Source organism: Bombus flavifrons, chromosome 1 (assembly GCF_040668555.2).
Source record: "Bombus flavifrons isolate JBK064 chromosome 1, iyBomFlav1_principal, whole genome shotgun sequence".
NCBI lineage: Eukaryota > Metazoa > Arthropoda > Insecta > Hymenoptera > Apidae > Bombus > Bombus flavifrons.
Genome location: NC_138442.1, coordinates 4,035,383 through 4,062,683, shown reverse-complemented (window position 1 = coordinate 4,062,683; position 27,301 = coordinate 4,035,383). Strand labels below are relative to the sequence as shown.

General features: G+C 28.7%; 8 protein-coding genes across 16 annotated transcripts in view; 3 read left to right on the top strand and 5 right to left on the bottom strand.

The window, feature by feature from the left end:
- The first annotated feature begins 267 nt into the window (after positions 1–267).
- On the top strand, positions 268–2,123 carry LOC138177915 (ribosomal L1 domain-containing protein 1). The gene is made up of 3 exons (XM_069109242.1): positions 268–815; positions 1,119–1,684; positions 1,878–2,123. The coding sequence occupies exons 1-3, from the start codon at positions 352–354 to the stop codon at positions 2,051–2,053; spliced, it is 1,206 nt and encodes a 401-aa protein (XP_068965343.1). The 5' UTR covers positions 268–351; the 3' UTR covers positions 2,054–2,123.
- LOC138177969 (ankyrin repeat domain-containing protein 40) lies at positions 2,063–3,496 on the bottom strand. Its single transcript, XM_069109366.1, has 3 exons — positions 3,234–3,496; positions 2,760–3,058; positions 2,063–2,650 (listed from the first exon to the last, which is right to left on the bottom strand). Exons 1-3 carry the CDS (start codon positions 3,404–3,406, stop codon positions 2,292–2,294), a joined length of 831 nt encoding a protein of 276 aa, XP_068965467.1. The 5' UTR covers positions 3,407–3,496; the 3' UTR covers positions 2,063–2,291.
- A 661-nt stretch (positions 3,497–4,157) lies between these two features.
- On the top strand, positions 4,158–10,754 carry U2af50 (U2 small nuclear riboprotein auxiliary factor 50). Of its 3 annotated transcripts, none has more exons than XM_069122496.1 (9): positions 4,158–4,318; positions 5,055–5,284; positions 5,373–5,633; positions 5,720–5,858; positions 5,964–6,019; positions 8,994–9,275; positions 9,903–10,067; positions 10,145–10,380; positions 10,417–10,754. In XM_069122496.1, exons 1-8 carry the CDS (start codon positions 4,297–4,299, stop codon positions 10,274–10,276), a joined length of 1,287 nt encoding a protein of 428 aa, XP_068978597.1. In that variant the 5' UTR covers positions 4,158–4,296; the 3' UTR covers positions 10,277–10,380; positions 10,417–10,754. The 3 variants fall into 3 exon arrangements, with proteins under 3 accessions (XP_068978597.1, XP_068978588.1, XP_068978606.1); XM_069122487.1 differs by having other exon boundaries at positions 5,720–5,870; XM_069122505.1 differs by lacking the exon at positions 4,158–4,318 and adding an exon at positions 4,385–4,622 and having other exon boundaries at positions 5,720–5,870.
- Positions 10,715–11,856, bottom strand: hoka (membrane protein hoka). Its single transcript, XM_069122536.1, has 3 exons — positions 11,639–11,856; positions 11,051–11,134; positions 10,715–10,978 (listed from the first exon to the last, which is right to left on the bottom strand). Exons 1-3 carry the CDS (start codon positions 11,679–11,681, stop codon positions 10,809–10,811), a joined length of 297 nt encoding a protein of 98 aa, XP_068978637.1. The 5' UTR covers positions 11,682–11,856; the 3' UTR covers positions 10,715–10,808.
- Positions 11,857–13,164: 1,308 nt separating this feature from the next.
- Positions 13,165–20,315, bottom strand: LOC138184444 ((E3-independent) E2 ubiquitin-conjugating enzyme UBE2O). 5 transcript variants are annotated; one of them, XM_069122425.1, is made up of 9 exons: positions 19,980–20,315; positions 19,543–19,716; positions 19,307–19,465; positions 18,594–19,250; positions 18,293–18,503; positions 18,029–18,212; positions 15,957–17,938; positions 15,508–15,879; positions 13,165–15,289 (listed from the first exon to the last, which is right to left on the bottom strand). In XM_069122425.1, exons 1-8 carry the CDS (start codon positions 20,199–20,201, stop codon positions 15,515–15,517), a joined length of 3,954 nt encoding a protein of 1,317 aa, XP_068978526.1. In that variant the 5' UTR covers positions 20,202–20,315; the 3' UTR covers positions 13,165–15,289; positions 15,508–15,514. The 5 variants fall into 5 exon arrangements, with proteins under 5 accessions (XP_068978526.1, XP_068978535.1, XP_068978543.1 ...); XM_069122434.1 differs by having other exon boundaries at positions 13,165–15,003; XM_069122442.1 differs by having other exon boundaries at positions 13,165–15,879; positions 15,957–17,075; positions 17,148–17,938.
- A 544-nt stretch (positions 20,316–20,859) lies between these two features.
- On the bottom strand, positions 20,860–23,859 carry LOC138184470 (uncharacterized). Its single transcript, XM_069122476.1, has 9 exons — positions 23,643–23,859; positions 23,005–23,191; positions 22,673–22,808; positions 22,354–22,571; positions 22,231–22,291; positions 22,012–22,140; positions 21,599–21,934; positions 21,445–21,527; positions 20,860–21,334 (listed from the first exon to the last, which is right to left on the bottom strand). The coding sequence occupies exons 1-9, from the start codon at positions 23,677–23,679 to the stop codon at positions 21,208–21,210; spliced, it is 1,314 nt and encodes a 437-aa protein (XP_068978577.1). The 5' UTR covers positions 23,680–23,859; the 3' UTR covers positions 20,860–21,207.
- A 5-nt stretch (positions 23,860–23,864) lies between these two features.
- On the top strand, positions 23,865–26,741 carry LOC138184494 (galactokinase). 2 transcript variants are annotated; one of them, XM_069122524.1, is made up of 6 exons: positions 23,865–23,982; positions 25,345–25,531; positions 25,614–25,756; positions 25,830–26,127; positions 26,196–26,517; positions 26,601–26,741. In XM_069122524.1, exons 2-6 carry the CDS (start codon positions 25,354–25,356, stop codon positions 26,668–26,670), a joined length of 1,011 nt encoding a protein of 336 aa, XP_068978625.1. In that variant the 5' UTR covers positions 23,865–23,982; positions 25,345–25,353; the 3' UTR covers positions 26,671–26,741. The 2 variants fall into 2 exon arrangements, with proteins under 2 accessions (XP_068978625.1, XP_068978617.1); XM_069122516.1 differs by lacking the exon at positions 23,865–23,982 and adding an exon at positions 24,179–24,340.
- LOC138184462 (sodium-independent sulfate anion transporter) overlaps positions 26,312–27,301 on the bottom strand; it is a 38,632-nt gene continuing 37,642 nt past the window's right edge. For both annotated transcript variants that reach the window (XM_069122463.1, XM_069122453.1), the window contains exon 12: positions 26,312–27,270. The gene's annotated coding sequence lies outside the window, so the exon portion shown is untranslated. The remainder of the gene's footprint in view (positions 27,271–27,301) is intronic.

The window sequence follows — 27,301 nt, the reverse complement described above, 5'->3', positions numbered from 1 at the left end:
AATATATTTTTTTACACAGATACAACTAGTTTCTGTCTTTACTGTAGTAGTAATGATTATATATATCGCTAATTATATGTAAATATTATTATCTATTGATATCTCATTTATTCTGTTGTACCTCGAGGGACGATATAAATACTAGGATAATTTATTTTAATTATTAAGAGATTGAAAAATATACTTTTATTGCTGTGAATAAAATGTTAGAAATGAATGAACCTTCTTTACTTGCATGTGATCTATGGTTGGTACTATGCGCTATAGTACAAGAAAGTTATCTACAGTACCGTTTCCGTTTCCGCTCTTAGATTCGGAAAAGTGGACATAAGTAATTTCCATGTGTACAAGATGGTAACTACTCGCAAAATTATTAAAAAACGTATAGAATTACCGAAAGTTGGAAGTGCACAGAACACGAAAGTTAACAGCCACATAAAGAATAAGAAATCACGAAATGAGAAAAATCCAAAAATAATCAGTGATAGAACATTGAAACGTACATTAAAATCTTCTGAAAAAAATAATGTGCAAAATAAGACAAAAATTAGTTCATATACAAAAGCAATTTCTGAGATTACAGAATCGCGGAAGCGAAAAAGAGAAGATAGGATTAGTGATGAAGAAAATACAGATTGCTTACATTTGAGTGATTTGTCAAAAGAACATATATCACAATGCATTAGCGTGATCAACCATTTGACTGAAGAACAATTGAAGAATAACAATGCATTGTTTGATGACGAAAGCCAATCAATATTTATGCAAATAACATGTATTAGAGTACCCAAAACTCCAAGAAGATGTATCAGAATGTAAGTTTACGGTTATACATTAATTATATGTATCTTTTCAAATAAATAAAAAATCATTTTTATATATTAATATTATGTGATTTAATACATATGTATAATATATAGTCACAAATGATTATATATATATATATATTTTTTATAAATAAATAAATAAATATATATATATACATATATATATAATCTCCAATAGGTCCTTATGAGGAACCGTGATTATAAAGTCACGAATGATGTTCATTTTTATTTTTAATAATCAGTATGATTAATTTTATTAGAACACTATTTATCGCTCAATTTATTTTGCAGATTATTACCATATTCAATAGTGTCATCAAATGACGAAATTGCACTTTTTGTTGGTGATCTTCAAAGAGGTAGAAGAAAGGATTATGAACCAACGATAGAATATTATGAAGACTTGTTACGTAAACACAATTGTACAAAAATAAAGGCTATAATACCAATGAATCAAGTAAAAACTGAATATGATCAGTATGAATTAAAAAGGAAGCTTGTTGGTAGCTATGATCATTTTCTTGTAGATGGAAAAATAGCTGGTCATTTATCTCATTTATTGGGAAGAGAATTTTATAAGAAAAGGAAATTGCCAACATCCATCCGAATGCATAGCAAAGATTTAAAACACGAAATAGATTATGCTTTGAGGAAAACTGTCATGCAGATACATTCTTATGGTGATACTCATATAATTCAAATTGGACACACCTCTATGAAAAAAGAAGAAATTATAGAAAATATATTAGCAACGTGCAGTTATTTATCTAAAAACTACCCAGGGGGTTGGGCTAATATTCGTTCTATTCGTATTAAAACATCTTCTAGCCTTGGCCTCCCTATATATACAACATTGAGTAAGTTTTGATTAATTACATTTAATTCTCATTTTTATAGGAAAATTCTTATAAAAATTATATTTTTATATAAATTTAATGTGTATGTAAATCAATATGCTGTGCCAAAGAACTTCCTTATAATAGACTTACAATATGACTATGATTAATTATTATTATATGTATGTTTAATGTGTTTCTTATTTGTTTTTAGAAAATAAATGCTTGGTTAGAGTGCCAATAGTGCAGCCTAAGAGACCAAAAGCATATCGTAATGTATCAGGAGAGCTTAGTACTGCACCTGGTATTGTTAGTGTAACTGTTACTCCTGAAGGAGACGTTATTACTGTTAAAAAGAAAAGAAAGGTTCTTTCTACAAAGAGAAATTAACAAAACAAATAAAAAAGTGTAATTATTTTTTATTACTTTATTAAATCTAGTAAATAAGGTTAAAAAATTATCCTTCTACTTATTATTACCTTAAGTACTTTGTTATATTAAAAATGTTTAATTATTGCACTTTAAATTTGACATACCTAATTACATATATATTGTATTTTACTTAAATGTTAGTTTTCTTTATTTAATTACATACGAAAAGAAGAAAAACGATATATGATACCAATAATTAATATAAAATAGTCTGATCTTTCTTAGAAATACTCTGGTATCCATTTGCTGGACTTGCTACTACTCCTGAATGTCCCATTGTTGAAATACCATTGGTATTTTGCATGTACTTATATGTGTTTACAGTATTTGTAACAACTTCTATTTCTTGGAAGTTCTGAAGTCGTTGAATATCTTCATCTTTTCTCAACCTAGTATTGGGCAGTTTTCTTAATTTTACAATTTGGTTGGGTTCAACATTTAATTCTTGGCAACATATCCAAATCAATGCTTGATATGTCAAATCACTTTGTGGTAACTCAATTTCTATAAAATCTGGGTCAGGGGCATCAGCAATACGAATCTTTAATACTAATTCTAAAAAATGTATAGATTTAATGTTCTGTTTCATTATCTTGAGCTATTAATATTCATATATGTATAAATATTAAAATTACAAAAAATAAAATTGTTACAAATTTCTCACCATCTTGGTATAAACCATTGTTTCTTACTCTAGGAATTCCTGAATCTGTAGCTCCATGTACATAATCACTTTTTACATATTTAGGCATAACATTATGTACTGTTGATTCATTTAGGACTCTTTGAGAATCAGTTGGCATAACTAGAGGCATATCTAGAAGTTGTAAAATCTGTGGGTTGATGCATAAAAATGCTGGAGTTTCTCCAATTTCAGATCTTATATTCTTATCTGCACCATTTTTTAAAAGCAAGGCAGCTACATCTAAGTACCCCTTTTTACATGCCCAATGTAAAGGAGTCCTTAAAGGAAAAATACTAATTATGTCATTATTTTGATATTTCTGACACAAGGCCATTCAATTTCATTACATGTACACAAGGAAAGATATTGTATGGTTTTACTCTTATACATTTTTGCTATTAGTTATTAGAAAAAAATATAAGAATTGCATATAATAAATTAAAAAAGAAATACCATCCATTAACAGAGTGTCGTGCATTAACATCGACACCTAAATTAAGTAATTCTTGAACAACGTCTGTATCACCAACACAGGCTGCTTTCCTCAATCGCTCTTCTAATATTCTCTTATTTTCCATGTTATCATAACTTCTAAATAAGTCTACGGATTTCACATTTTTTTCCATTTCGAGTTTATTTAGGACATTTTGAAATGTACAAATACAAAGAATGGCGTTACTTAATACAAGTGTTTGAGAGATTCAAACTCAGTCGCTATCTAAGCGCCACGAGTGGTAGCTTAGAAGAATCTTACAGGAACATCAGATAAATTGAACATTACAAATTTAAAAAATTTTAAATTAAAAAATATTGGAGTATATTTGAGATTTTTCATTCGTAACAAACAGATTTATTTAAAAAAAAGATATGAACTCATGAATAATTAGTTATATCAGTTTTATCTGAATATAATTAATATGAAAATTTTTTCTAAAAAACTTGATAGGAATAATTTTTTACTCTGAAACTATTTAGATACATTTTTGCTTAACAATTTAATATATATCATTAAAAATGTTACAATTTCTTGCAATTTTTTATCAAATTATTAAACTTTTTAAAATATACCCAATTGTTTATTTGATTTTATTTTGATAGATGATATCTCAAATTAAGTATTAATTTAATGTTTTTAATCTTTTACTGAATAAAATAGTATTGTATAATATAATATTTGTACTACTATGTATAATAAAAATTTATTTTAATTAACTGTTGTTGTTTAAATATTGGGAAATTTCAGATTATAAATTTACAATCTATACTGATTAAAATTTAATACATTTATATTTAAATATTTATCAGAATAATATACCAGAGAAATCAATTCCGGTTGAATCTTACGCCATCTGGATCCAGATATTGTATCAAAATAATTATTCCTAGCGAACATCTACTTAGCCTATCGCCATTTTAGAATAAAAATTTGTTTTAAGAGTAATTGACACTCGTTAGCTTCGTTGTTATTTATATTATTACTTCTTCAAAATAAAATTACGTTTTAGATAACTGAAAAATGGGCGAAGATTATAATGGAGGTAAATATCCTAAAGGTCTCTTTAGAGACCTTTGTCAAGTATACTGTGCTTTTTCGTCATTGTTCCCGCGTTACAGTCAGGTAAATAAGTCGAGTGAGTGATCGTAATGGCCGGAGAAATACTCCCAAGAAGAGTCAACATATCTTGAGGCATTTTTTTCAATATTTCTTTCTTAAAAGATCTCAAACTATTCAACGTTTACTTAATTTCAGTGTGAATAAAATAGTGTTCAAATATTTTTTGCAAAATCTTGTGAGTTTATCGGTAACCTGAAAATAAGCATCTACGAAGATCATTCTTATGGGTACATTTTTCATTATATGTAGTATTACGTCACAATAATAATTATATATTATTTCATCAACTCTTTTCAAAATTTCTATTATATATTTTTTATATATTATGAATTATTAATTATGCATTTTAGAATTGTAATTTTAATCATTCAAATGTAGGTAATGACTAAGTACATATAACATATACGTATATGTATATTACAAGTTAAATATACAGATAGTAGTTGGTAGTTATTGATATATGTATGAAATTGCATGGAAGTTTAACATATATCAAAATTATAAAATTGTAAATATAGTGATTTTAAAAAATATATTAGGCCATTAGGAGAAATTCATATGTTATATATTAAGCATCATATAAATAGCTTTTTCATTATTAATAACAATGTGAAATCATGTGTATTTATATGTATATTTATATATTTATCTATTGATAGATCGAGACCGTCAGGACCGTGAGAAAGATAGGGATAGGGATAGAGATCGTGATAGAAGACATAGATCTCGTAGTAGAGATCGTAGAAAACGATCTCGTTCACGTTCTAAAGATAGAAGAGATAGGAAAAGAAGTAGCTCTCCTAAAAAAAGTCGCAGTTCTAGAAGGAGGAAGCCATCTCTTTATTGGGATGTACCACCACCTGGATTTGAACATATTACTCCTTTGCAGGTAATATATTGAATTTTATTAAATTAGTTATCAAAATAAATTAGTTTTTTTCTGGAGATTTGTTTAATTTTAATTTGAATTATAACAGTATAAAGCTATGCAAGCTGCAGGACAAATACCGGCAAACATTGTGGCAGATACACCACAAGCAGCTGTGCCAGTTGTTGGTAGTACAATAACTCGCCAAGCAAGGAGACTGTATGTAGGAAACATTCCATTTGGTGTGACTGAAGAAGAAATGATGGAGTTCTTTAATCAACAAATGCATCTATCTGGTCTTGCTCAAGCTGCTGGAAATCCAGTATTAGCATGTCAGATCAATTTAGATAAAAACTTTGCTTTCTTAGAGGTACAACAAAGTTTATTTGAAAATAAGGTTTTGCAATTTATAGTTTTTATAGTTTCATGACAAAATATTCACAAAATTTTTTCTAGTTCCGTTCGATAGATGAAACAACACAAGCTATGGCATTTGATGGTATCAACTTCAAAGGACAGAGTTTGAAAATAAGAAGACCACATGATTATCAACCAATGCCAGGAATGACTGATAATCCAAGTATGAACGTGCCAGGTACGGTTCCCGGTATGTTTTATACATACTCTTTATATTTCTATGTATGTTTAAAAATTTGCTTTTAATATTATGTAAAGTACAATGTAATATTTTGATTTTTAGATTCTCCTCACAAGATCTTCATTGGTGGTTTACCCAATTACTTGAATGAGGAACAGGTATGCAAACAAGTCTACAACATAGTTTTGTTAATTGCACACCTTTGGAAGCAGTTCTTATTCACTGATGTCTATGTGTATATTAAAATCTATTTCATATTTATTTAGTATTTTTCGTAAAAGCTTTAATAAATATATTAAATATATCTAAATGGCATCAGAGATTAAAACAACTGCACTGCTGTATAACAATGCTGTAGGATTACCTTAAATATATGCTAGTTCTCAGCATTGTGAGTTATACCAAAGGATTAAATTATTACATAGGTATTTAGCTATTTAGCGGAGATCAAACTTACGAAGATGTGTCATCTACTGAAATGCCATAGAGGTATGTATGTGTATCCATTGGATTCCAGCGTTGATTAGGTTATATTTAGCTAGGTGACTTGGATTCTAATTCCAGTTGTGTGTTTAGTGAACTCTAAGGGCAATGTAGAATTTCATCTCTCGTATTTCTTCTCGAAGCGCCATGATTAGATAGTGGATAGGAAATTGGTTAGAGGCGTTGCAGCATTCAGGTGGCATGCAGTCGCAGCAGTCGCATTTCTTTTACAGTCTTTCTAGGAACATCGTGGACCCAGCCAAGGGGATACGAAATTTTTCAATAAATGACTGAAAAAGGGAGGGGTAGGAGGGGAGAAGAGAAATAGTTATACTTAAAGCAGTCATGCAGAATTGTTAGGTGATGAACTCTTCAAAAGTAAAGGTTCTTCGTATTTTTACATCTGAAACTCTTACAGAATGAGCCTGTTTTCATGCAGTGGTATTACATACAAAAAGATTTTTTAGGACTACAACAGACAAACCAATCAATTTTACCTAGTATATCAGTTTTTTTGTTTTTTGTCTTGATGGGATTACAGGGTCAACACATAATCTTATGTGCATCTGGTAACAGCTCCAAGTCTTTTGGCACCTATTCTTTTCAGGAGTATCTTTTCTCTTGCAGCTGTTTTCTTTACAGGCTTTTACAGGCTTTACAGCTCTTCGTCCTTGTGCTTTGATACGTTTACAGGTTACGCGAACGAATTTATGTGTTCGAGTATCAGTAATGTGCATTAATACAAAGACAAAGTGCAAAGAGAAAGTAAGAAAAATAAAAGTCGGTACATGTGAACTTTAAACGCCGGAAAAAGTTAATACTGTGTTATTAAAGTGATACATTGATGGAATAATACAATCAAAGAAATATAACCGTTTGGTTATTATATAGTAACTGTGGACTGATACCAGTGCCCTTTCTCCCCATTTCTTAGCTTAGGGTTGCGCCGATCAAAAGCATTTGCTTACCACTACCACTACTTCTACCACTACTTCTACCACTACTACTACTACTGAACATGACAAAATACCACACTGCCTGGAGAGAGGCTAGCCCAGTCCCTCGAGGCAAGTACTTATATCATTTTCATGCCTTCGTATTGGGCTTATGCGACTTTTGCAGCCCCTTTCAGAAGATCTTGGTTCTTCTAAACAAATGGTGCGTTTTCTAATTGGATAGTTTTTTTATTGATAATAGCGTGTTGCTTACTCGCCAAAGAATTAATAATATAGTAGGTAACGCTAATTGATACGTGATATTCCTTATAGACTTTTAATGGGAATTTTTCTTCTTATTATCTCTATAATTATTTAAAATAGTAATTTATTCTTCTAAATAATAAGAATATACGAACCTGATGGTTTTATAATGATATAGTCTTCGTTGGAATACCTTAGTTAATAGCATATAATTTCTTAGATGGCTTAAGCAATCATATGTGAGACTACAATTATATCTTGATGATATGAATTAGAGTGTTAACAAACACTTATAAAGTTACATAGATCACAACTACCTGGGAGTTTTGACTCCTAGAGGTGAAGATAAATAAGTTTTCATTAAATGCAACATGCTGTTATCTTTGCTTCAGAGTTTTCAGTTACTTCTTGGGAATGGAAAGATGTAAGTAACTTTAAGGTACATGTTTTTTTGAAGAGAGAATTCAAAAATAAATATGAGGGAAATCTACGTTTGAAGAGCAAGAGTATTCTGATTAAAACATTGACAAAGATCTGTTCCAGACTGGAGTAAAACTTTTATATGTAAAAAAGACATTAAGTGAAGATGTTATATGGAATTCGAGTAGGCGAGATATAATACATATGAAATTATACTAAATTTATTATTTTTTGATTATGCAACTTTTATATTAGTTTTAAGCTATGATATTGTGACTTACTTCCTTCTTCCAAAATTAATTTTATGTTATTAATGATTTTCTAATTTAGTTATAAATCAATTTTATATTTTAATTTTAAGAGATTGAAATGAAGTATGTAATGATATTTAGCACGTTTGTCTGCGTATCGTCTAGTTGTATTTGAAGTTTCATATATGTGCACAAGTTACATGTTAGGTAGTAGTCTACTCTATCAGATCTTATCAGTATGCTGTAAAATTTCAGTTGTATTAGGCTGGATCACGGTAATTGTAGAATTCTGCCCACTGTTGACTTATAATCAGGTTACATAATTTTATTTTGTTCTCCTATTATTTACAATATTTCATCCTATGTTATATGTATTCATATTACTTATGTATATTATATTTTTATTTATATTACAGTCTTTTATTTTTCTAAAAGTATAAATGCGAAATATGGTGACAGGAAACACAACAGTACTGATTGTAGTTATACTCATACATTTTCATAAGTAATTAGTCTATTGCAGCTTTTGCTGATTGGATTTTTGTGATATATTTAAAATTCGTTGAATCAGGAGCAGCACCTAGTAAAGTCCTAGATTCTCGATATGCAGTAAACGTGTTAAATTGCTGTATCTGTTAAGTCATTATGATAATCTGAAATATCTGTGTTTATTAATTATGTTGAGAACTGTAATAAAATTAAAAGTTGCATAGTCTATATGAATTTAAATAATATTAATATTACATGACTAAATAAATAATGTTATTTTTACAATACAGGTGAAGGAGTTACTGATGAGTTTTGGACAACTGAGAGCATTCAATTTAGTAAAGGATTCAGCTACAGGTCTATCCAAGGGTTATGCATTCTGCGAGTACGTTGACGTGTCAATGACTGATCAAGCAATTGCTGGATTAAATGGAATGCAGCTGGGAGACAAGAAACTGATTGTTCAACGAGCTAGCGTAGGCGCCAAGAACCCTATGATTGGTGCACAAGCTCCAGTTCAAATTCAGGTGCCTGGGTTATCAATGGTGGGCACAAGTGGGCCAGCTACTGAGGTAAGATAATTTGAATTATAACATTTTATTATAATAAATTTATATATATAATATAAATATATAAATATATATATATAAACAAAAATATAATAAATAAATAAATATATATATATTTCGGCTTCTTCCCAAGGAATGAATTTAGTTTTAATATAATAAGTTATTTAAAATATCATATGCTTTTACTACTCACACTTCTCTTGCTTCTTTTTGGCTCTGTTATCATCCATTCGAACTTATTATACTAAATTATACTCTATTTTAACCTGTACTATACTACTATCTTTGGTTTTCTAACTCTATGTTTACATCCCCTTCTATCCCTTTGTATTTTTAGTTTTCTTTTTTTATTGCACTGTTCTTCTCTAATATTGTTCCTCTATTTTTTCGATTATTTTGATACTCTGTTTCTTAAGCACTGTACCTCATTCTTTTTCCTTTCAGCACCTTATAATCTCTACAGCATTCCACCAGTTTCTCGTTATATAGTTCCTCATGTATAGCATGCTGCTTTTCCAATATCTATTGTTTACTTTTTTCATTATATTCATTAAATCATAATTTCTTAATAATACATTATAAAACACACACATATTGCATTTAACAAAATGTATTATGACATATATGTAGGTTCTTTGCTTGCTAAATATGGTAACACCTGAAGAATTAATGGAAGAAGAAGAATATGAAGATATCTTAGAAGACATCAAGGAAGAGTGTAATAAATATGGTGTGGTCCGATCTGTGGAAATACCTAGACCTATAGAAGGTGTTGATGTACCTGGATGTGGGAAAGTATGTTTTTTAATATAATAAAATATTAATTTATTTTAATTTATAAAAATATATTAATAAATTTCTTAATGTTGCAGGTATTTGTCGAATTTAATAGTGTGATTGATTGTCAGAAAGCACAGCAGACTCTTACAGGACGAAAATTCAATAATCGCGTTGTTGTAACATCATATTTTGATCCTGATAAGTATCACCGCAGAGAATTTTAAGACATAGATTTTCTTTCTTTCATACCAATTCATAATTGACTACAGTGTATAATATATATATATATATATTATATATACACATATACTCATTAAGTACATATATATACATAAACATATATATATATATATATGCATATATAATATATATTATATATATGTATTGAATGAATAATCTAAAGAATCTAAAAATTAATGACTCTCTTTTATCGGAATGTACAAAACAAAATGTAATTGTTTTTTGATCATACTGTGCATTAAATGGTAATTGTTGTAATTTACGTATCTTTCGATAACATAACCAGATATAAATAATCCATAATTTATGAAATTACTAGTAAGAAAAGAGATGCTATAAAAGGATACCATTGTACAAATAGCGACATCATTGTTTACATTAATCAGTAGTGAGATTGAAATAATCCATTGTTAAATGCAGAATTATATAAAAATAAATAATAAATTGTCATACTGCATACAATTTTTTGTATAAAAACATTTTTTATCTACATTACATACATATAACATTTGATATCTAAGGTGCAGCTTCAGTTTGCAATGCAGGTTGGTATGATGAATGGCTTTCTCCAGTATCAGCATTATCAACCACAAATTTTTGTAATAGGACGTAGAGTCCACCGCCGGCAAGTAGCATGCTAATTCCTATTAGAAGTACTATGGACCATGCTGGTATTGCAGTTCCCCCTAAAAAATTGATACATTTAATTATTATATACATCATCTTCCCTACATTTTGTTTTTATATTTTCTACTTACAATAATAACGTCTAGTAATTGTTTTTCGACCTTTCAAAATTTTACGTCTTGCTTCAACTCCATCCATAAAGATTCCCATGATTACTATATACAAAATTAATAAATAAGAATGTAAAAGTAAAAAGAATGAGAAATAATATTCCAATATAGTTTGTATTGTCATTACCAAATATTTATTCATATTCTTATTGACCACACTAATATATTTTACAACTTTTTACATTTATAAATGTATCTTTTTAATAATGTATTACGTATATTCAATGTATATATTTTATTTATTGCAATTTTGTGTTTCATGTTCATATATAACTATTTAAAAAATTCTAGAACGAGGACATAAATACGTATATCGTGTGCATGTGGTATAATTGTTACTAATACTATTTTATTAAGATATAATTTTAGGATTAATATAATTTACAAATTTTAATTAAGATTTCCAGAATTATAATTAAATATTTTATATTTTATGCAAGTCGATTCTTTGCTTTTTCATCAGTGCACAATAGATACGTTTAATAGTATGTAACAATTATTTCAAAAGTATTGTATTTGAAATATAATTAATTTAATTTATATACTTACATAGGCCAATAGCAACATAGCATAATAACTTTTTAGAACACATTGTTATTTTTACCAAAACTAACCACGTTATAGGTAGATTAGAATCAAAATTAACACTTGCAGGTAAAATAAGCAGGTGAATAACGCTCGAATCGTGTCAGAGATGAGGATGTGGATACGAACGTGTGAATCAACGTTTTGATAAGATATTTGATAACAAATGGAAACCCATCTTATCGCATTTTTACAAGAGATAAAAAGAATTTTTTGTATGAGCGCTTATGAGGGCACTAAACAAATTATCTTTGTTAATTGGTATTTTAAATTCCTTAATTATCTGTTTATTAATTCTGTCAATTATTCGTATTAGTAAATATTTAATATCTTTTACACGTATTAAAATTTGTTTAATTCGTTTCTGTAACTGCAGACAAAAGTAAAATAAATTATACTTATAATTTAATGATAAATAATTATTCAAGTAAATATGACAAACGACTTGATTTAGTTAAAATAAATTTATACAAGCATATAATAATATATGTACAAGTTTATATAAAATACTTCATCCGAATTGTACACTACGATTTAAGGCGATTTAAATATTTAAAAATTGAATTTTTTGCGTGCTTGACATTGAATAATCGCCTAAAGAAATGTGGAAATCCAGAATGTAGTTGGAATTTGACGGTTCGGATATGAAGCAGATTATCGGGAGTGCAGGTCGAAGATTCAGGTGAGTATGGGTAGGATCTATGAAACAGAAAAGATTTATAGTCAGTTAATATTTTTTAATCGCACATACTAACTTTTTATTAAATAGAAATCAAGGAAATTAAATTACAAGTAATAGATCATTACATAATCGTTGTAATATATTAAATTGGTCGATACCAACGAGAAAAGATCTTCAACTAAATATAAAATGAGATACTTTCTCTAATACACGAAATAGATATAGTTAAGATTAATGCCTTATATTAGAAGGTTTATAATAATATTCTATGTAGTTGTTCACTAATCCTTTGAAATATTTCTATTTAAATTAAATATATAAATATATCTTAATTAACTTTCAAAATAGTTACATATACTTACGAACTAAATTTGTAAAATAAATCAATAGCTTAGTATGCTTTATATGTATGTATAATGTTTCAAAGGATCATGAGAAACAATTACTGAAGCAGCATTTAAAATGTTGGTATCGACAGTTTATATGTTGACTCGAATAATTAAATATATTCCATCTGTTCTTTTCATACAATATTAAAGTAATTTTACGGCGAAAATAAAGCTCTATGCAACTTACGGATATAATTACCATCATAATGTAAATAGAAATAGCTGGCACATATACAAGGCTTTCCAAAACATCACGTTTCACAATACAAGCTCTTCTCTGCCTTAAAAGACAATACTCGCATTGTTTCTTCCCCTCTCGTTATTTTCTTCGTCTAGTTTAGCTATCATTTTTACTTAATACATTTTCTCTCCCTTTCCTTTTTTTCCTAGAGATTGCAGTTTCCCTGGTATAATTGTGATTTTTCCTTTCATTTTTTTGTTTATGTATTCAGCACCACATGATTTCGAGGAAACGTTCGCGCAAACACATGCTTTCTTTTTTTTTACTTTCCTGTCTCTGTCTGTACCCATTTTGTATGCACCCTGTTGGCGCAAGAATTCCAAAGTCGCCGCACTTTATGGCGATTGCTTGACAACACTGCAATATGGTCGAAGAATATCAAATCTACTGATTTACAGCAGAAGAGATACACTTCGACATGTACAGTACTACGTGATCGTATATTCTTCATTAACACGCAAATTCTGTGCTATTATATATATATTTGATAGATATTCAACGAAAAGAACAAATCGATATAATGGAAAGAACATGCAGATAAAATGTATATAATGCGTACACATTAAATTGTTGATTGTTTTTTTTAAAGCTGACTACATTTCGGCGCGAGAGTGGAACATGAATTTGTGCATTAATGTTTCAAGTCGCGCACATACTGTACATATCCGGTACCGTAAAAATATCACAAAGAAATAATTATTCGAATGATCAATACAATTTTAATTTGCATTTATATTTACGAGTAAGTTAATAGGATTAAACACCACCTAGTAACATAAATTTTTACGTCGTTTATTAACATATAAATATAAGCATATAAATAAACAAAAAATGCAACATATAAATAAATTAAACTTAGAAGTGTATAAATATAATAGCAAATAAGACATCCTTGAAAAAAGAAAATTTTCAGTGGAATTCTGTTCCTTTAATAAAATAACTGGGCAGTTACATAAATAATTATTTTGGGTTGTACATATATTTTAAAATTGGAGTACGAAAAATAAATAAAATATAATAATATATAAATAAAACAAGATTATATAACATAATATCAAGTAAAAAACACAAAGCTGAATGTTGTTCTTAACATGTTAATCGTTCTTCGATTACTTCGTTGCATGCAATATATCTCAGAATGCATACTCCCGTTTCACGTGTATTAAGTTTCATACTTCTAGTTATATGCATTCATTTTTAAATTTACAGAAACATGAATCCCTCGCAGCAAACAAATATATTCTATTATTACACCAAAGAAGTGTAGAATTAAACAAAAAGAAAAAATAAATATAAGTAATACTGCAAAACGCTTACGTTGTGTAATAAGTACTAATGTTCTCTGCAAATGTTCATGACAACATCAAGTACTTTATTATCGAATAAATATTATATATACCAAAACAAAAACGGAGGATTTACAAAAACAATTTTTTCCTATAAATATACCAAACAAATTATCGATAAAGAAAATTCCTTGACTGTAGATAATAGAATGTATAATAATAATTTGTTTATAATTTACATACTACGTTAGAAGTATCTATAACATTGGACATTAATTGCCATAGGTTTCTCATCTAAATACGAATCTTTTTGTGCCTAAACTACAACCTATTTGCAACCAAAATCATGTAATTTCATTTGAAATATTGTATTATTGAATGGCATAATGATTTTTAAGATATTTGAAGGATAATGAATTTCTCTTTTGTAAGGTTGGTGGCGTCATTACCCGATTGTATTCAGTGAAATGCATGTAGAATTAATAACTATTATTATCGTGTTTCTTAAACTCTATTGAGAAGTGTTTTCACGTTGGCTTAACGTATTGCTACCTTTTATTGGTTACTTTATTTCTTCATTTTAATTTTTCTCATTCTTTATGCAGTGACAATACTTTTTCGCTTATTCAATATTTGACATTATTTTCTCCTTCCTTGTTTCTTTGTTTCAATAATTCAGTCAAACTGCGTTTTTGAGAAACGCCTTCTATTTTCATTGCAGAATTATAGAACTAAATGCATATATAGTATCCCGTGACCAAATATTAATTTTATATTCGTAAATATTATAATATTATATATTATATATAATATACATATATGTATTTTTATTATTATATATTCTATATAACATCATAAATTAAATTGTGTAATATATCTCAGAAATTTACGAAATTGTATACAAGAACAAGATCTTATTTGTTCATACATGCCTATGTGATCGTATTTATTACGTTACTATGTGGTTACTCTACAGTAACAAATATCTCTAGCTGCGGAGCAATGACAGCGGCGTTTCTGTTAAAAGTTATCGCTTGTTAGTAGTGGTGTTCATATTAATAAATAAATACCGCGAACATCATTGAACATATATTTAATATATATATTAATATATATATTATTATATATAATAATATATATATATTATATATATACATAATAAATTAATTGAATGTATTACCGAATAATCGTGTATCTTTTACGAACTAAATTTTTTGGTTTAAATTTAGGTTTACCTTGTGGCTAGCTGATGGTATGATCCAACGTAATTTTCTTCGTTTCGCTTAGTGATGTAGAGGAAATATTCGTGGACGAAGATGATACACGGTCCTTTGATAGGCTACTGTTTGGAGTTAATTTGGAACTTCCTTCATTGATCTTTTTTTTACTGTCGTGTTCCATTGTATTACTGTCAGCAGTTTTGCTTGTTTCGTGACCCTCGCTCTTTGTTTGCTCCTTGATATTTTCCCAAGTACGTAGGTCGCTGTTTCTTTCTATAATACCCTCTTTAATCAGCACTTCTTTAAATATAGCTAAAGTTTTACGGAGTGTTATGCAGAAACCTCTAGACGCTGGTATTAATGGAAATTCTGGTAAAATTTTGTTATCTGGATAAAAGAGTAATTATTAAAATTATCGACTGCAAGTTTTCATAGATTAACAAGAAAGAAAAATTACAACATACCAACGTCAGATATTTGTTTAAAAGTAGTAGGTGTTACTGGAGATAATGGGTGTTGATTATTATGTTGTTCAGAAATTTCCATCCACAACTCTAAACGTTGCAATAATTTGTTTGCATGCCTCTTGAAATGTCCAATAATAATATCTTTAAATACAGGTGGTGGATATTGTAATAACTTAGTCTGTGCTTGAACCAATTTTAGTACAACCATTTCATTGTACATTCTTGAATTTTCTTTTCCTTGTTGAGAGCCCTTTTGTTTATCGAATCCAGCTTCATTAAAATATGGTTCTGGTACGAGAATAAGGCCTTGAATCGAGACTATAACTTGCAAGAGAGTTGAGGAACTTGTCCACACTTCCGTTCCACGACCAGACCATGTTCCAAGTAAGCTTACACAAACTTTACCATCCTCATACAGATTGGGATTTAACCTATCATTACAGTAAGAAATATAATGACAAAGTGGTGGAGCAGCAGGATAATCGGCAGATAATTGAAAATCAAAAAGAAAAAGACCATCTTCGTATGGTGTTTTCTCAGGTCCACGAAACATTACAGAATATAAATCTATTCTATCTTCAAATCCCTTTACCCATATACCGGGTGGAAGTGAACTTTTTAAAAGTTTTAATTCCTTGGAAACAGTTCTGAAAAAGTTTGTAGGGTCTGTAGGCTGAAACATTGTTAATTTAAATTTATGACTATCTGGTGCTGTCTCTTCTATAGAAAATCCTTCCCCTTCTGTATATATTGGTGGTGGAATTTCTATGGAATATTCTGATGGTTCTTGTAACAATTCTATACGTTTTTCTTCTTCTTTCTTCTGCTTCTTCAAAGGCGACGATCCTTTTTCGGCATCAGATAATGATATCTTTGATAACCCGAATCGTCTAGAAACTTCTGCATGCGCTAGTACAAGTTGAGCTTTTATTAAAGTGCACAATTTAACGCAAACTTGAGAACTAGCCACGTGAGAACTTGTTATGTGCATCTGAGTTTTGGAAGTTTTATTCATTTCTGATTTCTCTATTGAACGATCAGGTACGTTGTTCACATCCTCGCTAAGCAGAAATTCCCCACTTGAATCACTCGAACCCGACTCTTTCTTTGAATTTTCTACAGAATACAATCCAGAATCCTCAGGAGTAGGATTAACATTAATAAATAAACGATTAATTGATTCTTCACCTTTTACGTTCTGTTTATTGGTGGGTTCGTCGTTTTTATGATCGATAGATTCTGTCATATCCGTTACAGTGGTAATGATCTTTTCACAAGGATTACTTCCTGATTGTATATTATTGGAATTTTCTATATTGTTCTTTTCTATATTTTCTTCTGATCCATCAGATTTATGCGTAAATAATCTTGTTACTTGATCCGCCATACGTTGCGCTACATTTGCACGACCACGTTCTCGGACTCTCTCCAGAAGTCCTTGAAAATGACTTTCATGGAAGAAAGAGGTACCCATAAGTTTATCCATGTATCGACAATCTTTATAAACTTCTAATAATTTTCTCATAACTTCGGTTGTCTGAAGTGAGGGATTTTGAGTGAAGATCTCTTCCAGTCTAGACATTGCAATGCGAGCTTTCTCGATGTGTGCGGCTAGCTTTGGTTTTATATTTTCTAATTCTGTTTGTTCTGTACCATCGGTATCGGCGATATACCAGTCTTCCAATTCCGTTTCCCATGACGCGTCAGACGATACATCGTCCCAAAGTTCTCCTTCGTCACTATCATATTCACCTACTTTATACAAATCTTGAGGCCAACACATACTTACATGTCCATCAACCCACCACACTTTAACTCGTCCTTCCGGATAATTATCTAGCACTTGACCAGCAGTACATCCAGCATCTTCTCCTTCAAAATTAGCTATTCGAATTACTAATGTACCTGGTCTGTACTGAAAGTCTGGATGATCTTTTAAATCATATACACTGACTTCACGTTCTTCTAGTAAAGTTGGCCTAACAAATATTTATCAAGTTTAATATTATATTTTTTCAATAAATTCCATTAGTTACAATGAAAAATGAGTCAGTAGTAAATATACTTACTGTGGACTTTGACTAGAAGTGTATGTTTTAAACCATTTTATTTTAGCTGTTCTACCCTGATGGTCAACACTTTGAACTACACCATACATTCTAGACTCTTCCTTTTGATCAACTACAAAATCACCAGGGAAGAATTCTTTATCATCTAAGTGATGAATCGGATAAAGTTGTGTTGATGGAATACCTAAAAGCAGAAACAGAAGTTATACAAATTTTATATTACTGAAAAATCACATCATCAAAACAGTTATTTATAAAATTTACCAAATTCTACTGAACCATCTTGCCATACAACATTAGCTTTTGTACTTGTAGATAATGTTTCCACAACAATTTTAGTCCCTGGAATCAATGGAACTGGTGGAATCTTCTTCTTTGCCTTGCATAACTTTTTCTTTTTCAGAACCTTTGTCATTAAAGCTGGGCTTTTTTTCTTTTTACCCATGGATGACATGCTAGAACATCCACTAGATACCTGGAAATATTAAAATTTATTATCTTCATTCATTATCTTACGTTTATCATTGACTAGATATTAATTGAAAAAATTAATAAAAAATCTTACCGAAGCACTGTCACTTTGTGATCCAGTATCTTCTGTATCCCAATCATCTGAACTTTCAGTATTCTGGTTTTGTACTGGAGGCATTAGAGTATTATTGCTTGTAATATTTTGTAAATTGTTAATATTATTATGAGCATTCTCTTCTAATGTTTGCTGTTCATTAACTTTATCTTTATCCTTCTCCTTTTTTCTATCTTCAACTGGCTTTGTCACACTGATATTTGGACGTGTTTTCTTTGGACTATGTTTAGGAACTTGAAAAATGTCTCTTTGTTGTTTTCTCCATTGTTCTCGTGTAATGACATTTTCATCACTTTTAATTACATAAAAGTTTCGATCTCCCACTTGCACAGTAGATGGTTCAAAAACATTCAATAATTTTAGTTTCTTCAAATTTTCTCCTTCAACTACGAATTTTGGTTGAGCTTGATCTGACCAAGCACCATCCTTTGAATATGCTCTACACTGCCAATGCACTCCTACCCAATCTGTTTCTACCTTTTCTACAATTACCTTTGTTAGTTTCTGTGGTTTAGATTTTCTCTTTGCTTTCATTTCTTTTGTACATGTAATCCATTGTGCATCTTCTAGGCAGTGAACTGGTCCCCACAAACTTTGACCAGGATAAAATTCAGAAGAATGAGGAAAATCATTATCCTAAAAAATTTTCATTGTAGTTTCAATCAAATAATTATTCTGGATTTAATTCTTACATTATCACGTCTCTCCTCTAATTGTCCTAAAACACGAGAATCTGTTTCATTTATGACACAACGAGATCCATCGGGTGTAGTAAGCCACAATTTAAAATTTGCCATTTTTATGCCACCAACCCATGAATCCATACAAACAGCTATATCCGTTGCAAATTCCTATAAACATAAACTATTAATCATGATGTATGAGTTACTTTGATAAAAATAACAGATATAAATGTATGATTACATACTTCCAAAGGAACTAAATCTTCGCTCCTAATATTGGTAAGCACTTGTTTAGTACCAATCACTTGAACACAGGCAGTAAGCTCAATATCCCTACAGTATCCTCTCTGTGTATCCTTTCCTTTGATCATCCGACGTACAACATCTCCTGGCATAAGTGTTCTATCTGCTAAATGTACCTATAAATAAAAAAATTCATTTTTAGAAACCCTGATATTCTTGCAACAATAAACAGTTACAGTTACTATATCAGATATGGATTCAAATTTGAATGTAACATTCAATTGCAGATTCGTTGGTATGACAGGTGTCGCTTTTCATAGAATTAGAAACAAATACAATAAGAAAAAGGTAGTAATGTAATGAAATATTAATAACCAATTTATATATAGTCTACTATTTTTAAACGATGTATTTGCGTATCGTGTTAATTGTTAAATACCTTCTTCGAGCTGACCGACTCCTCGACACCGGAGGGATGCCAGACCACGCGAATCTCGCCCTTTTTCCTCTTTTGGCTCTCTTCGCTGTCAGAACTTTCTTCGGACAAATCTTGGTCGTCATTTTCCATAACAATTCCGAACACAACGTTACCTTTCTTATCCACACGATAGACGACATCCTCGTAAAAGTACTGACACTCTACGCCAAAGTTTGTAGCCATCTTTCCTCTAATCACTGAATACTCGCTCTCTGCCGACGACGGCTGACAGAAAGTTACACGGCGCAACGGTTACGGCGCACGTCGCAAGCAAGGAACTTGGCTCCGACCCCGAACCCGACCCCAACCCCGACTTAAAAACTACCGATTTTAGGTGCCTTTTGACTAGTTTTGATTGTTCTCACCGATCGAGATGTTATCGACTTTTCCCAAATCGAGAATTGTTCTCAATCTTTTCTCAATCGTCATTTCAAACCATACGTCAAAATATATTTTTATCTAATATGTACCTTATCAAGTATACATTTATACGTATTTATAAAGCACTTACGTATAGTTTGCGTATGAAATGTGTATATATGATACATGCACATATGTATGTAAAGTTTAGTTGATAAATTTATCTTGTTTGGGAGCGGCTTCATGTACGATTTGACAGATGTATAGCTCATAATCATATGAAGTAACAAGGAATTAGTGCTTTGCTTTTGTGAAAAAATAAGGATTCTTTAATGTAGTTACTTTTTTAATTTATTGAGAAATATAAAATTCAATATATATTAATATTATTTATATGTATCAAATTAATGCGTAAATTTTAATGAATTTATTTAATTTTCTGTATATATACAGGATTGATTGTCAAATAAATATATCTATGTCTATAGTTTGCAAATATTTAATAAACAATAAAGAGTAATACCTTATTTAATTAAATAAATATAATTATATTATATTTATTCAATTATACATAAATATTTTTACTTTATTTCAAAAAATGAAACAATCAATTTTATTTACTTTTTCAAGAAACTATTTAGCTTCAACATGATTGGAACAATTTTTATTAGAAAGGAATATTTCTCAAGGAATAAAATAAATAGAGAGTATAATTCATTTGGAATTGACTAGATATGTCAATAGAAACATTTTAGGAACATATTATTACATAAAGTTCGATTTCAATGTCAAAGAATAATTCTGTATAAATCTCTCTCGTTTAAAATCATTAAACTGCAAAATGAGTGCGTTGGAATCCTTGACCCAAACTTTGTAATATAGTTTGCACTTCGCTTTCATTTTGATGATAAAAGACATATGCATCAAATTTGGTTGCTAAATTGCAATTAGTGTCTCTGTAAAATAAATTAAAAGCTTATAAATTCCATAAAATGGTTTAATATTAATTATTATTATTTTTTACATTAAAACAAAAATATATGACAGTTATTACAGTTCATCTTACCCTGCAATAAATGCAAAATAATTAGGAATGTTTCCAGTACGACCACAAGATGAAATTTCCATGTAACTCTGTTTACATATTATCTAAACATTGAATTAGAATGTATTGTCATGATATCATAATCTTACATATAATGAAAATTATATTTACATACTGCATCATTTGAATCCTGAGTCACCCTAATTCCTAGTTCTAAACATTCAAATTTCACAGGTACTGACTTCACTTCTTCTGACTTTAGTACTTGCAGAATTGCTCTTTCAATTTGTTTAACATCACCTTTTGTACCAATATATATTGAACCACAGTATTTAACAGAAAATCCAGCATTTAGTGATTTACTTTGTAGCTTAATCATTTCAGTTTTCTCATTCTCATCTTGTATTTCAGAGTTAAATCTTTTTAAGATCTGTTTTAATCCCTCAATACCCGAGCTTCTTATAAGATGAACAATTGGTGCATATAATTCACAGGTTGATTTATTGCGGTGCTGAAAATGTATGATGTAAGGAATATGTAGAGTATATATTATATGCTTAAGTGTTATATTATTTGAATATACCTTACCTTAATTACATATAAGTATACTGGTTGACCTATAGTTTTTCTCATAAATTTACGTAATTGTCCTTTGGTATTAGATGTTATAGCATTTCCATTTATTTCATCTAATATATCTCCAATTTCAACTTTATCCTAATAAAAGTAAAAGGTAAAGGATAGTTAGAGTCTTAAATTTTATTATGTATGTATATAGAAATTTTAAAAAATTATCCTGTTTATTACATCTTCTGCAGCTACAGAGTTTTTATCTAAATTAACTATTAAAGCTCTCCCTTTGGTAAAACTGTAATAATACAAAATATTATTCACAATGAACATTTGTTTTTACTAATGTAACTTTCTTACCATACAGAAATACCTAAACTTTTACATGGTACTAATTCCAATGCTAAACATTCTGGTAATTGCCAAGATTCATCCAAAAAACTACAATTGCGTAAATTTAATTTGAAATTTAATTTACTGCTTTGCAGTAATACTGATAAAAATATTTCTCCAAGAATATTATCTCCCAGAATACTGTTTTTATCATAATAATCAGTAGCCATTAATGGTGTCCTGACCTATGAAGTTTTACATACATAAATTATAAAAACATAATGATAATTATATAGAATCAAAAATATACATTTTATTTAAGATATTAAATATCATTTATACACACTAGCATTTCAACTGGCATATGAAGGCACTTTCGCATTAAACATGTTTTAATTAAAAGCCTGAGATGCCCAGTAGGTGTATACACTTTTGGATTTTGTGCAACTTGTTCGACTACCAAAGAATAGGTACAGGAGGAACTAAAATAATGTTATTAATTTTTAATCTTAAGTTTTTAGTTATTAATATTAAGTTTTAAATATTGAAATATTATAATAGAGATTTAATTAAAATTTATGAATATAAATGTTCTTATTTTCTTAAAATACTACAGTAGTGAGAAAAGAATTAAATAACCTATAATAAATTTTATTTATTATAAATCTTTTTGCAAACCTAAAATGTTTTTCTGCAATTTCTTCCATCCAATACCAAGCATCGGGTAATTTTGGAAATCCTATGGGATTTAAACGCATCAATATACCTTTCTGGAAACATCTTTCTAAACATTTAAAAAAGAAGGGCAGGTCTTTATTTTCTTCATCGATCTCAATGTTACTTTCAGTTAATTTTCTTGTCCAGCCTGAAATTGTTTTTTTTATTTAATAATATACTTATCATGTAATATCATTTCATCATGTTTAATGATATATTGACAAGATTTATAATATAATAAAAAAGAATAAGGATGAAAGTATGATTGTTATGATCTAAAAATGTTCAATATTAATGAATTAAATAATAGATAATAAACCAATGTTGCAAAAATAAATTATTTTATTATACTATTTTATACTAATATTTGATTACATTTTAAATATCTTTTATTTACATTGCATTTATATCTTTATTTAACAAAATAGAAAATAATATGGAAATATATCTTTGGAAATTAATTCAAGAATTTTGTAATTCTAACAATAAAGGTTTAAAATTCAGATAAATATAAAGTTTATAAAGAAATCATTGTATAATAATTTTTTTAATGAATTATTAATTTCCTAACCTATAAAAGCGTTACATTATTTAATTACCTTTCAATTCTTTAATAAGGGGATTTGAGACCGTCATGGCATTATCAATACAGATTATTGTCAAATATCGGCAATTAGTTCATTACATAAATTAGATATCAACTAGAAATTATTAACAATTAAAAGAGATATCATTTTAGTCATGTATTATTCTTTTAATAGCATGAGACGATACTCTTAATACATCAAACGTCACTTTTACGAATTCTATTACATTTGTGGTGCGCATGTTGTATGCATATACATGCAGAATAGTTGCATTGTTATTAACGATACGATAAAGCGTACATTTCCAAGCATGTAACTGTACACATAATCAAAGTTGATGTATTGATAACGTGTACGTGTGCTTAATACCAATTTTATCCGTTTGAAGCGTATTGTACTTATATTCGTATCAGTTCGTATTTTTACTGTGTTATGAGTTACGTAAAATTAAATTCATAGATTCCACTGCATTTATCTTTTTAAAATTTTTATATATTTCGTGTATTAAGTAACATTACATATAAATAGTTTTGAAATAATAGGTAAAAATGGCAACAACTGTGCTTAATGTGAATGAAATTAAATCGAGAGCTTTAGAAGCTTTTGCGAATAAATTTAGGGAGAATGCGAATGTTTGTGTGTGCGCACCCGGTCGCGTGAATTTAATTGGAGAGCATACCGATTACAATGAAGGTTTTGTTCTACCGATGGTAAAATTTTTGATGTTTATATAAATACTACGTTTCTTTGTATATTACACAAAATTATTAAATCTGTAATTATTGTTTTTCGTGATTGATCGGAAAATATATTTTACAGAACTCGTTATTGTTCGAGAGAAGTAACGCTGATTTCAAATTATATCTAACTTATTTATATTTAACTTCTTATTTTTCATGCTATTAATGTATTATATTTAAAGATCCAATCAGTTCATTATCATTCAGTAATCGATTTAATCAAATATGTATGTTAATAAATAACATTAAATAAGAAATTACATTTTCAAACAAAAGATTTGTTTAATTCATTAAAAATTTGTTTCACTAGTTATCGATAACAAAATTTAGTTGAGCAAAGATATATTATGATTTGTATCTTATTATCTCTTATCAGTTATTATCGTATAATCATACATTCATCCGATTTTGTAATTTTCTATCGATATGAACTACTGTTATTTTTTATAATACATACGTACATCGATTCTAATATATTATTGAATATGAGAAATAGATTATTAAAAATTATTAATTACCTAATAATTGAATTTTCACACAGAATTTGTTAAATCTATATATTTTATAAATATATATATATATATATATATATATATATATATATATATATATATATTTATATTTATATTTATATTTATATCATTATTATTAATATATTATATATATGTATTAATTTCGGGTGTTAAAAATTTAGACAATTTTAATGATTTATTATCTATTAAAGTAAGTCCTAAATATGTATTACTTATTAGAGTAGTATTTTATTTATATACGACTTTTAAAAATTGTTTTATTTTTGCAGAAAATTTAGTTATATTAACAATATAATGTCTTTTAATTAAATTGTTACTCGATTTTTAAAAGTAGAAGTTATAAGTATGTTTGTATTTAATGAAAATATGTAATCATTAAATTATTTGAGATATAACAAATACCAATAATGGAATAAAGCGTAATGTTTTCCATATTTTTAGGCATTGCCCATGGTTACACTCATAGTTGGAAAACGTAACAATGTGGATAAATGTAAAATTGTTTCCCTTAGTGAAATAGTTAGTTCTGAAAATTATGTTGAATTTGAAGTTAGGTCTCATAAGAGTATAAAACCAGGAGAACCAAAATGGGCTAATTATGTAAAAGGATGTATAGCAAATTTTATTTGTTAGTTTATTTATTATTTTGATCCATTTTACCAAAATGTAATAAATTCTATTGTATAATTTAATTAAAACATTGATTTTAGGTGATGTGCCATCTTTTAATGCTGTGATTGTATCCTCTGTACCAGTTGGTGCTGGTCTGAGTAGTTCAGCTGCTTTAGAAGTTGCTACTTACACATTTTTGGAAGCATTAACTGGTATAAAATCAGAAAAGCCAGTGGATAAAGTATAATGACAGAGTATATTATATAAATTACAATTTTACTAAATTAGAGAAATGTAAAGCTTATATCTTTCAGGCTTTAGCATGCCAACGTGCTGAACATGATTTTGCTGGAGTTCCATGTGGTATCATGGATCAGTTTATCTCTGTAATGGGTAAAGAAGGCTATGCTCTTCTTCTTGATTGTAAAGATCTTAGTACTAAACAAATACCTATGTCACAAATAAATGATTATATCTTTCTAATTACTAACTCTAATGCTCCTCATAAATTAAGTTCAAGCGCATATTGTGAGCGCAGAGATTGTTGTTATGAAGCTGCAAGAAGATTAAATAAAAAAAGTTTGCGTGAAATATCTATGAGTGATATTCAAGGTAGGAAATAAATACAATTATGTTACAAGGCAAAATTGTGTTGTTTATTATGTTGATTTTATTTTTAGTTTTAAAATCACAGAATGTACCTGAAGAAATGATAAAACGAACTCGTCATGTAGTAACAGAAATTCAAAGAACAATTGATGCTGCAGATGCCCTAGAAAAAGGAAATTTTGATAAATTTGGACAGTTAATGAATGAAAGTCATGATTCTTTAAAGAAAGATTATGAAGTATCTTCTGTTGAGCTAGATACTTTAGTAACAGCAGCAAGAGCAATAAATGGTGTCTTAGGAAGTCGTTTAACTGGTGCTGGTTTTGGAGGGTGTACAGTAACATTATTGAAAAAAGATGTAATTGATGAAGCAATTAATCATATGAAGGCCAAGTTAGATTTTTTCTTTAAATATTTCTATAATTCTCTTCCTTTTTCTTTACACAACAATGTTTATAAATGTCTTTTTATTATAGGTATTCTGGAAATGCAACATTTTATATAGCAAGCCCTGCAATGGGTGCAAGAATCCTGGATATAAATTAAACAATATGATAATGGGAAGTAATTATTTAGTTTTAACTGATAAAAAGTCATGTTATTGGAGAAATCTAATTAAAAATATTTATAATTTATTTTCATAGTTATATTAAACAGGCTTGTTTAATTTTAGAAAAAAATGATGTATTGTTAGAAAAATATGTATACCTACTAGCAGTTTTATTGAAATTTTGATTTTTATGGGATATTATTTAAAACTTAGAATAATGTGCCTGAAACATTTTTTAATATTTGTTAACATTTTTTGAAATGATATGAAGTATTGACATATGTTAAATGTAATAAGGAGTAATTTTTAAATAGCATGTACAAATAATGCGTCTGTATAAAAAGTCATGTAAAATACTATTGACAGTTTACGTGGATTTGCGTCAATGTATTCATTTATGTTTGTATATTCACGAATGTATTCAAACATTTGTAGAGATCTTTTGTAAATATATTATGTGTGTTATATGAAACATTTTAAAATTTCATTAGCATTGCTGCTCTGAGACTTAATTATACTCTAAAAGATACTCAGAACATTCTACAATATATATATATATATATATATACACACATATATATGTTTGTAATAAATATCTCGTAATTTTTATATACATTTTTCGACTGG

Bases quoted from the DNA above. Each gene is read 5' to 3' on its own strand.
- LOC138177915 (XM_069109242.1), top strand. From the start codon at position 352: ATGGTAACTACTCGCAAAATTATTAAAAAACGTATAGAATTACCGAAA. The intron at 816-1,118 runs GTAAGTTTACGG...TTTATTTTGCAG, and splicing joins CCAAGAAGATGTATCAGAAT to ATTATTACCATATTCAATAG. The intron at 1,685-1,877 runs GTAAGTTTTGAT...ATTTGTTTTTAG, and splicing joins CCCTATATATACAACATTGA to AAAATAAATGCTTGGTTAGA.
- LOC138177969 (XM_069109366.1), bottom strand. From the start codon at position 3,406: ATGGAAAAAAATGTGAAATCCGTAGACTTATTTAGAAGTTATGATAAC. The intron at 3,059-3,233 runs GTATTTCTTTTT...TTTTCCTTTAAG, and splicing joins CGACACTCTGTTAATGGATG to GACTCCTTTACATTGGGCAT. The intron at 2,651-2,759 runs GTGAGAAATTTG...TACATTTTTTAG, and splicing joins CAATGGTTTATACCAAGATG to AATTAGTATTAAAGATTCGT.
- U2af50 (XM_069122487.1), top strand. From the start codon at position 4,297: ATGGGCGAAGATTATAATGGAG. The intron at 5,285-5,372 runs GTAATATATTGA...GAATTATAACAG, and splicing joins AACATATTACTCCTTTGCAG to TATAAAGCTATGCAAGCTGC. The intron at 5,871-5,963 runs GTATGTTTTATA...TTTGATTTTTAG, and splicing joins CGTGCCAGGTACGGTTCCCG to ATTCTCCTCACAAGATCTTC.
- hoka (XM_069122536.1), bottom strand. From the start codon at position 11,681: ATGTGTTCTAAAAAGTTATTATGCTATGTTGCTATTGGCCTAT. The intron at 11,135-11,638 runs GTAAGTATATAA...TTTTGTATATAG, and splicing joins CTATGTTGCTATTGGCCTAT to TAATCATGGGAATCTTTATG. The intron at 10,979-11,050 runs GTAAGTAGAAAA...TCAATTTTTTAG, and splicing joins AATTACTAGACGTTATTATT to GGGGAACTGCAATACCAGCA.
- LOC138184444 (XM_069122425.1), bottom strand. From the start codon at position 20,201: ATGGCTACAAACTTTGGCGTAGAGTGTCAGTACTTTTACGAGGATGTC. The intron at 18,213-18,292 runs GTAAATTTTATA...TTCTGCTTTTAG, and splicing joins AGATGGTTCAGTAGAATTTG to GTATTCCATCAACACAACTT. The intron at 15,880-15,956 runs GTATGTTGTAAT...TCTTTTATCCAG, and splicing joins TAAACAAATATCTGACGTTG to ATAACAAAATTTTACCAGAA.
- LOC138184470 (XM_069122476.1), bottom strand. From the start codon at position 23,679: ATGACGGTCTCAAATCCCCTTATTAAAGAATTGAAAG. The intron at 22,141-22,230 runs GTAATAAACAGG...TACTTTTATTAG, and splicing joins ACTCTGTAGCTGCAGAAGAT to GATAAAGTTGAAATTGGAGA. The intron at 21,935-22,011 runs GTAAGGTATATT...ATACATTTTCAG, and splicing joins TATACTTATATGTAATTAAG to CACCGCAATAAATCAACCTG.
- LOC138184494 (XM_069122516.1), top strand. From the start codon at position 24,179: ATGGCAACAACTGTGCTTAATGTGAATGAAATTAAATCGAGAGCTTTA. The intron at 24,341-25,344 runs GTAAAATTTTTG...CCATATTTTTAG, and splicing joins AAGGTTTTGTTCTACCGATG to GCATTGCCCATGGTTACACT. The intron at 25,757-25,829 runs GTATAATGACAG...TATATCTTTCAG, and splicing joins CAGAAAAGCCAGTGGATAAA to GCTTTAGCATGCCAACGTGC.